Here is a 9804-nt window from a genome sequence, read left to right on the forward strand (position 1 = left end):
AATTATCACCTCTTATTTTTTCAGCAGTAACCTCAAGATGAGGTGCAACTCGAGTGTTAGAACAAGTGCTGATGGAAAGAATAGGGGCTGAGAGAGAGAGAGAAAGAGAGCACATGACATATGTGTGTCGTGTAAGTGTTAAGTGCTCTTTTACTTGTGCAGTTAATTTAGACTGATCACAGGGGGACCTCCTCTGATTCATTGTTGTTTGTGAATTCAAACATGTTCATTACTGAGCATATTTCAAGGAGAGAGTTAGAGCGAGATTGAGAAAAAGAGCTAATCGCTTCAGATTGATCTCCGCGCCGAGCGTAAATATATTTAAGCTCATAATCCTTGTAAATAGCTTCCAGCAAGGCAAAGGCAGCCTTTTAACATTGACTAAATGAAGTAAATAGAAGCGAATGAATTTTTAAAAGACGCATTGCAGTTGAACTCTGTTTGTTATGTATGGAACAGATCAGTGTGGAAACTGGAAGCTAATGAGGCCTGTAAATTTAAAGCTGAAATCATATTCTGAGGCTTTGCCACCCTGCTGTTTAGAGGTTTGCAGTGAAGTTCGTTTTTAAATGCAGAGCGTCTGTTCTCCCTCCGAAAGCCCCTCACACCCCAACAGATGGAGAGAATATGGAGCTCGGAAGGTTTACCTAGGAGGTGGTAACAGTGAAGCCACTCATTAACACTGAATTTAACACTTCGTTAGCAACGCGGCTTCCTGTTGAGAGCAGCTAGTGCTGAATGTCAAATCCTCGGAGCATATATTGTGGCCTAGCAGGACAACAGCAAGCCTGGGCCCCTTTAACACACCCTTTAAACACAGTCCTGTTGTCCCACAGGTTTGCTGGTGTTGAGCTGTTGAAAACCATCAAATATAATTAGATCGGCTGATGACACCTGAGGTTTATTTCTTTGGCTAGTCATGAACGGGAGCATTTCTACCTGAGTGTGTGTGTGTGTGTCTGTCTCCCTGTGTATACTGTATGTGTCTGCAGTGTGCCAATTTGTCAGGTTTGAAGCAACAACAGTCTCGTGCTGGGATGTGCTTTGGCACCATCAGAGAGTGATAAGACAGAATAATATGATCTTATTGGTGGTGTGCTTTGTTCCCATGGAAATTGGTCAATTTTAGCAGGCGGCTGAGAACTTTGGTGGAAGAAACAGGAAGGTTAGATCCCAGAGGTGCATTCACATAATTAAGCTTCCTCACCAGGACTTCTAGGGCTAACGTTGGGGTGTGTTGTGAAAAAAAGTGGTGACAGTGGGTGTTTGAGATGCATATTGTGGCAAAAAAAAAAAAAAAAAATGATGGCCGTGGTTTTTAGGCCACCATTAGTACATTTTAAAGAGCCTGATTCTTTGATGCTTCGTATTTGTGATGTACTTTTTCTTTTCCTTAGGATATATTAATTTATTCAGAAATACATTAAAACACAATTCATACCTATAATGACCTGAACTCTTTTTGATATCTGTTTTCATTTAGAAATTAAACGTTAATTTGATATATATTGTTTGATTGCTTAAATAAAAAACAATCAGTGCAAAAAGAACTGTACCTATATCATAATGAATTATAATATTTTAAATAACAAAAATGCTTAACTGCTTATTACCTTTGAGTGCTAAAAGGTATGTCGTGCTGCCTATAAAATGTTCCAACCAACATACAGAAAAAAAAAAAAAAAAAAAAAACAAGATACAGGAATGTTTATCAGAGAGAGGACCATCTTCATAAATATTTTTGATATTTGGGAAAAAAGAAAAGAAAACTTTTGTGAAAGCTAAAAAAAAACATACAAAGAGACCTTGGCATCTATATGTTTTATTGCCCTTTATCATGGACACTGTGCACCATGACATTGACCCTTACAAGTAGTTATATGGAGATGCTGACTTGAAACTGATCGCTTGTCTCTATTTTGCAGACTGTGTTGTCTCTGTTATGGCGGCAGTAAAAGAAAGTGCAGAGGAAGACAAAGAGGTGGAATCTTCCTCTGATGACACTCAAGAGCTGACAAGCACATCTTCTCCCAACAACAACAACAATAACAGCTTGGATCCACCAGAGCCCCTGCCCTTGGACAGCCACCAAAACCCTTTAAATGGAGTCCAGCCGAACCCATTTGTCTGTGGTAGCGTCCCTGCTGCCCCCAGCACAAACGACTCATTGCCTTCAGGAGCACTTGTTAATGGAGCTGCTTCACACTGTACCTCAGAGGAGCCCTGTGTCCACAACAAAGACATGTCCCCTCTTCCCGGGACAGACACCAGCCCTGAGGTGTTACCACCTCCCAGTGAGCTTCAATCAGACACCCGCGAAGAAAACAGAAGGGTGCGCCCTAAAAGTGCAGCCCGCACGGGCCTCATCTGAATCAAACAACAGTGAAGGTGAGGCCCCCTTAGATGTGCTGGTGGGGGAAGGCTTGGATAACAGGCCAATCAGCCGACTGTTGGCTAGAAAGGGAATCAAAGCAGGGTGCTTATGGGACTTTGATTCGGAGTTGTCAGAGAGCTCCTCTGATGACTGTGATGGTCTGAACTGGGGCCTGCAGGAGAAGTTCATGCGGATACTGTTGAAAAGCAGCGTAGCAGGTGATGGAGTAAGAACAAAGGTAGAGATTGATGGAGCTCCACCTGCCAAGCGAAGACGGAGGATGCGTAAAAATCATGCCATGGAGAGGGCTGACACTGGAGGACAGGTTTATGATGGCTTTGATTACGCATCCCAGAATTCCCTAACCGATGAAGACTCAGATTTTGAGTCGTCCATTAACAAAGAACATGCCTTCAGGAAAGAGCCGGAAAGTTTGAAAGCATATGCCGGCTTGCGCCTGGAGAAATTCTGCGACAAGTCAGCTGCCATGCAGGAGCTAATTTCAAGCGAGAAGGAAGAGAGATGTGATGAAGGTGGCAGCGACGTAGAAACAAACACCTACATGGGTGAAAAATCGGCTCAGTTAAAGACAGAGACAAAAACAGGAGAGGAGCTGTCCTTCTTCCCCTGTTCAAAGTGCAACGATAATTTCAAGGAGAAGAGGCATTTGCATAGGCATATGATGTATCATTTAGATAGGAATAATAAGGTGAGACAAGAAGACATTCCCCGACCCTTTATATGTAGAGAGTGTGGGCGTTCGTTCCGAGATCTAACCTCTCTGCAAAAGCACATGATAATCCACCAGGTGCGGAGGGAGAGGCTGATGGAAGAGATTAAAGGTTTCAGTAAGATAGATGTCGAGGGAAGAAGAGCTTGTCTTCAGTGTCCCCAGTGTGTCTTTGGAGCGAAGTGCCCCAAAACTTTCGTCCATCATAGCAAAACTAATGAGAAGGAGAAGACGTCTTATAGCTGTGAGGAATGTGATCACATGACTACGACTGAAATGGAGGCACAAGAGTGCACAGCTCACCACAATACATGTGGCAAGACTGGCGACTTTTTTGTATGTCAAATTTGCACATTTAGAAGTAAGAACATATATGGTTTCAGAAAGCACGTGGAGCTTATCCACGGGCAAAATTTTGAGAATTATGAACCTCAACCACACAGCAATGTGGATGACCACATAAAAGCTGTGTTGGACCAACCCAAAAACATGGATTCCTCTTTACTTATGCCAAAGATTCAAAGCACAGAGAAGCGGCGGTCTGTTAAGGACAGAGTTCAGCTGCCCTTTAGGCCCAATGGCTCAGCTGACCTTAATGTGAAAAGCAAAGACACACAAAAAGCCTGTGATGGTTTCAGCTCCTCGCTGATCAAATGGAGCCCTGGCAGCCCAGCAAACAAGCTGTCACCATTCTCACTGAGAAGTGACAAGCCAAGCAAATTATCCCCTCTGCCTACAGAGAAAATAGACGTGACAACAGGTCTCCCGTATGTCGAAGAAGACAATCAAGAATATGAAAGCGCTGTCTCCGAAAAGAGGACAAAATATCTTTCCAGCTTTGACGTACATCTTACAACGAAAACAGAGATCGTGAGTAAAGCAGCCTGTCTGAACCCTGGCACTGAGAGCTGTCCCAAAGATCCTTCAACCGGCAGTACTTTAGCTCTGCAAACACTGCGGCACAAAGTACCCTCGAAAAGAAAAATGTCAATCCCATATCGCAACACCCATGCCGATATTCCTCATGTGCGTCTTCCAAAATGTGAGCCTGAGTCTCCACAATGGGACTCTAGTACACCACAAGAGGGAGATGACTATGAAGGTGCTCAGGATTTCAGCGACTGCACCAAAGAGTCTTCGGATCGGTTTCATAGCAATAACTCTAGTGATTATTTCATCCCTTTCAACAACAACATTCCGGACTATGCGAATCATACTAATCCAGACAATAGCATAGAGGTGGACAGTGAGGATATTTGTACATTTATAGTGAAGGAAGAGTGTATTGAGAGTATAATAAGTGAGGATAACCCTGATCATGTTGTTTATCAGCAAAGTGACCCTTATGCAGAGTATATTGTCAACCCTTTGCCTTTGGTGGGCAGGAAGTGCTGTCCCTATTGCCCCGCAGTATTTGAGTCTGGGGTGGGCTTGTCCAACCACGTGAGAGGACACTTACATAGGGTGGGGCTAAGTTATGATGCTCGTCATGTGGTGTCACCAGAACAAGTGGCATCTCAGGACCGCCAGCCTCGCATACGCAGAAGAATCCCCTCAGTGAATCGCAGAATCAGAAAAGGTGATTATTGTTCACCTTTCCTTGTTCAAGTCATTGTGATTTTAGATAATGTTCTCAAACTAAAATCACACATGCATAACCTATATTTATGTATGTGTACAAACATTTCTACATGTAACTTATTCATTTAAAGTAATTATGTGCTTTCATCATGGCAGATAAGCCAGAGTCTAAAACCGAGCATACCTGTCCGCTGTGCCTGGGCTGGTTTGACACTAAGACCGGCCTCTCCAATCATGTGCGGGGTCACCTGAAGCGGATTGGCAAGCCAATTTCGGGCGCTAGCAAGTCGCCTCTCTGCATCTTGACGGAACTTCTTCAGGATGAGATGGAGTACAAGAACATTGTAAGGGTGTTTGGTTCCAGACCGCACTTGTCAAAACCATTTGTCTCTCAGAAGTTTGCCAGCAGCGATGGACTGTTTCTTACATCCTCCGGCATTCCGATGAAGATCCACCATACAACTGGCCCACCAGATGAATGGACTATGATCAGAACCGTCCAGGGTGACAGAGAGAGAAAGAGGACCGATAAGGCCCAATCTAGCACTTTAGAGGATCTGCTGGGGAATAAGAAAGTGGAGCAGGAAATGGAGGTTGAAGGTCACTCCGAGGAGGCCATCTCCTCCACTAGTGGCAGTTTACCCAGAACACCATCTGTGAAGCTGGATCCTACCTGGAGCCAAGGTTAGCAACCACACACTCACACATTCATGTGTCATTTGTTGTTACCCAGAAAATTAATTAAATACTACTTTACAAAGCTTATTTTATGTCAACCTCTGAAATTCAGAACTACAATTTTAAAACACCAGTACTGCAGCTGTGTTTCTTTCAGTAACAAGGTTCAATAAAGTACCTTTATTTCAAAACAATGTTTGAGTTGATTAGCTTGGTTTTATATGTCTGTACCAACTCAACTGCTGTTGAAGCATTTAATGCTTCACTACAAAGCCATTATCAAGGCTCAGAAATTCTTATTTGAATTTACGCTGAAAATACCTTACTTACATATTTGATTACATATGCCCATTTAGCATTAAGTTTAGTGGCTGAAAAAATATTAGGCTCCTAATTGGCCATTAATTTCTATTTTCTCATGCACTGTGAATGGACAAAGAGAGCTCGGAAGTACCATTGATACTGAGCAATTTTAGTGAAAACAAAACCCCTCCATGACAAGAAGCTTTTGCCTGTTCACTGACAGCTGAGCGTGTGATCTGTCTTGTTTCGAGTGATGTTGAATCAAAGAATCTGAGAGTGACAGACAGGTGAGGTTTCAGATATCTGGGTCACAATCCTGCATTGAACATTCTTTATTCCCATAACATAGGGTTTTTATTGTTGTTAGTCTTTTGTTAATAGTTATTGCCCTTGAAGTGCAAATAATAAAGTAGTTTGTTAAGTGCCGTACCATTGATTTGAGATATTTACAGTAAGCATGGGTAGAAATGATCAATACGGTGTAACATGACTGAACAGCCTTGTTTCACAGCAGCTCTCATATGTTTTTCCACCTCTACTGCCTTCATTATTTACAGTGCACCTTAAACCCAATTTCAGTCATGCACTCCATATTAAATATGTATGACAGACGCTTCATACTTAAGACAAAGTTCTCTTCCTGTAACCTTGAAGTTGCCAGTTGATGCCATTAAAAGAGAAAGGGAACACAAGATTCAGAGAGTGCATGGTAAAAGTTTGCCACTCATTGAAATATTGTAGCAGGTACAAAAAGAATGAATGTCATCAAAAGTGGCTTTGAAATTCAAATGTAAAACGCATAGCGTTCTTTTATGTACTACTGGAAACACATCAGCTGTATTTGCACATCTTTGTTTCATGTCTACCCAAATAAAACTCCCATTTCATTAATAAAAAACAAATTAATGAAGTTCCACAATCACGTTTATTTCACAGGTTGTCCATTTTAATTGGATATACACTGTTAAATTAATTTGATTTGACTGTTCATCCAGACTCATATAATCAGGTCTGTTTTTTATGTCCTGCTGGAACACTTTGATTGGTGGTGGAGCACTAACAAACTATTGCAGGAGGTTCAATGAGGCCAGTTAGAAAAAAAAGAGAAGTTTGTGCTTTTCAGAGTAGTCTAGATGAGTACATATGTAAATCAAGAATGAATATGTTCTTAATCAAGTAATACAATAAGAGCTTGTCATCTTAGAAGGAGTTTTGGGTATGTCCTTTTGTTGATATTACCCAGAATGACCAAAAGACTTCATGTCTTGTGTATTTTTCCAATTCCAATTTTCCAATTTTCAGTTATGTTTGTATTAGGACTATTAATGAAAAATGTTGATTTGGTACAATTAATAAAAATATTAATGATGATAATAATGTGATTATGTATGATTATATAAACTATTAACACAATTAACAATTCATGCCTCCTGACCTTTATGTAAAATTAAGGAAAGGAGCACTACAGTATCTATATGCAAATTCTATTTTTGCTAATTCTGCAGTGGCCTGGATGATACTACAGCATAGAATGAGTAAGAAACTGTCCACACGGGACACATTCTTGTTTTCAAAAACATCAAAACAGAGTGCAGATTGATGTTGAAAAGGTAAAACAACAACAACAAAAAAAAAAACCCAGGTCAAATATGCAAATTTTTGTTGTCAAAAATGTGACATTTTGTTAATTGCATAAAAAAATTAATGTCAAACATATTGGCCGACACATTCATAAAACCAATTTTAATGTGGTATTGTCTTCCTATTTTCACCCAATTACCACTGGAAGAAATTGCCAACCAAACTGAGTTTAAAATGATGTTGCAGCATCCAGATCAAGTCTTGTCTAATATTTAATGTCTTGTTGATATCAAGCTGCCCGCTGGGTTATGCAATACAACATGAACACATTGTACCTAACAATTAATTTTTTAAGTATATAGTAAAGTCACCTAATATAAAGAGGGACCAAAACATCTAATCAGTTGACAACCCTAGGTTGTAATTATTGTATTCCCTTTGCATTTATTACAAATCCTGATTACTAAAGATATTTTTGATTGTGAAACATTTCTACTATTTGTTATGACCTATATAGTCAAGCTTCATATAACAGCTGTACATTAGCATTAAATGAACACATTTCATCTAAAAATACAATGAGAGCAGGTTAATAGTTTCAAACATTGTCCCTAAAAACAAACAAACAAACCATCAAACTGAGTGCAAATACTGAGAACATACAACTACGTGTCCTCATAAAACAGAGTGCACAGCCGATCTTTATGATATGAAAACAGATGGAGTGGGAGGTGATGACACTCAGGGAATCACAGTTTTATTTTCTTCAAGCTGCTGTGTTCCTTTTCTAAATTACACACTCATGTAGCCATATAACATGCTTTCGCTTTTTAAAGAGCAGTCATGAGTGGAGAGCAGCTACAGAAAAAAAAGCACAGGTCATTGAACTGTTATTTAAATGCTCATTAGCTCCAAACCTTTTATTTGTGTGATCCAGAAAATAAGAAGATCTGCATCCACTGCAACACGACGTTCCACAGCGCTGTCAGCTTGTCCAATCATCTCCGAGCATATGCGCGACGGAAGAAAATTGCCTTATTAGAAGGAACAAGTAGGATTTCATACTTGCTCTTCCAATCTAATCTAATCTAATCATCCAGCCACTCAGCTTTTTGTTGATTTTAATTACGCTGTTTGTTTCACAGCATATGATTGTAAACAGAAGAGGCCGAGATCAAGGACTGGGCCAAAAAGAAAGGCGTTTTCATCTTCACACGCTGCCTCTGAAGTGATCTACAGAATGACCTGCAGGTACTTTACAGCACTCCTGCACACTGTCCTACCACTACCAGGAGTTCTCATATCTGTCTTTCTTTCCCCCAGGTTCTGCGATCTGATCTTCCAGGGTCCTCAGTCAATTCAGGAAGACTGGATCAAGCACTTGCAGAGGCATCTTATGCACACGAGTATCCCCGGCATGGGTGCAGGTATGGTGGAGGTTTCGGCGCTGTGTAAAGAGCTGTGTTCCCCATCTCCCCCCGAGCGCCTGCTTCTGGATACACACCCTCCTCTCAGTCTGCCTGAGGGGGTCTCCTAAGCCACGTTTACACACCAGCTACGCTCACTGTACACCTGTTCTGCACATGTTCTTAAACAAATACACATATAATACTGTATATACATCTATATATGAATACAGAATAGAAATATATAATATAAATGAAAGATTTTCTTATATTGCATATTATTCTTTTTTTCTTAGGTTTATTTCCCAATTTTATTATATCAATCTTCGGTAATTCGTAAGGGCATGCTATTTGCAACATAGATGTAGAGATATATTTAGATCTTGGATGTGCACATTACGCAGTCTCTCTCTGCAGACTGCAGTTCTCAGCTGCTGTGACTTGCAAGTCTAAAAATCTGCAGCTAGATTTTAGAAACTGTTCAAATCATAGAATTCAGAGGTCACTGTTTAGAACATGGCACTATGTCTACAAATCTACAAGGACTTATTGCTATTTACTGTAATTTTGCGCTGCAATGTTTATTTACACTGACAAAAAAACAACCTGGTCTTATAAAAATACATACCTCTGGGTACTTTTCTGCAACACTGTTTTTACGTACCTTACTGCACGTTTTGTCACAGTTTTAAAGAGAAATGTCCACTGAGTAGCGCTAAAACACGTTTTTATTACGTTGATATAGGTACATATTGGTGTGTTTTTATTACGTTGCTTCAGGTTCGTATTGCGGTGGTTCAGAATTCAAATATCCGGGGACTGTCGCTAAAGTTAATGCTCTATCGTGTTAGAAATATGCCCTACACTAAACCCAACCCTAAACCTACCGATAAGGTTAACAAACGCAAAATTGATATAAAAATGCATTTGTTGATGCAAATTGGCCATTTGAACTTCCTTATATGCAGATTTGAACTGTTTTGTCAAACTGTAGTTACATGGGATTTGAACCGGAGCTCCTCACCTCTCAAGTATATCGCCATACTCTGTGAGCTACCGAACAAACCTACTGTCTATGAAAACCCATAGATATGAAGCTTGATATGTGTGATGCTAACATTCAAAAGCATCAATTTTCAAATCTCCCAGCA

The 9804-nt window shown here is 40.4% G+C and overlaps 1 protein-coding gene across 1 annotated transcript; it reads left to right on the top strand.

The window, feature by feature from the left end:
- Nucleotides 1-2131: 2131 nt before the first annotated feature.
- On the top strand, nt 2132-9557 carry LOC109101121 (zinc finger protein 644-like). Its single transcript, XM_042725796.1, has 5 exons — nt 2132-4683; nt 4842-5369; nt 8185-8298; nt 8393-8498; nt 8571-9557. The coding sequence occupies exons 1-5, from the start codon at nt 2190-2192 to the stop codon at nt 8782-8784; spliced, it is 3456 nt and encodes a 1151-aa protein (XP_042581730.1). The 5' UTR covers nt 2132-2189; the 3' UTR covers nt 8785-9557.
- Nucleotides 9558-9804: the final 247 nt, after the last annotated feature.

Source organism: Cyprinus carpio, chromosome B6, assembly GCF_018340385.1.
Source record: "Cyprinus carpio isolate SPL01 chromosome B6, ASM1834038v1, whole genome shotgun sequence".
NCBI lineage: Eukaryota > Metazoa > Chordata > Actinopteri > Cypriniformes > Cyprinidae > Cyprinus > Cyprinus carpio.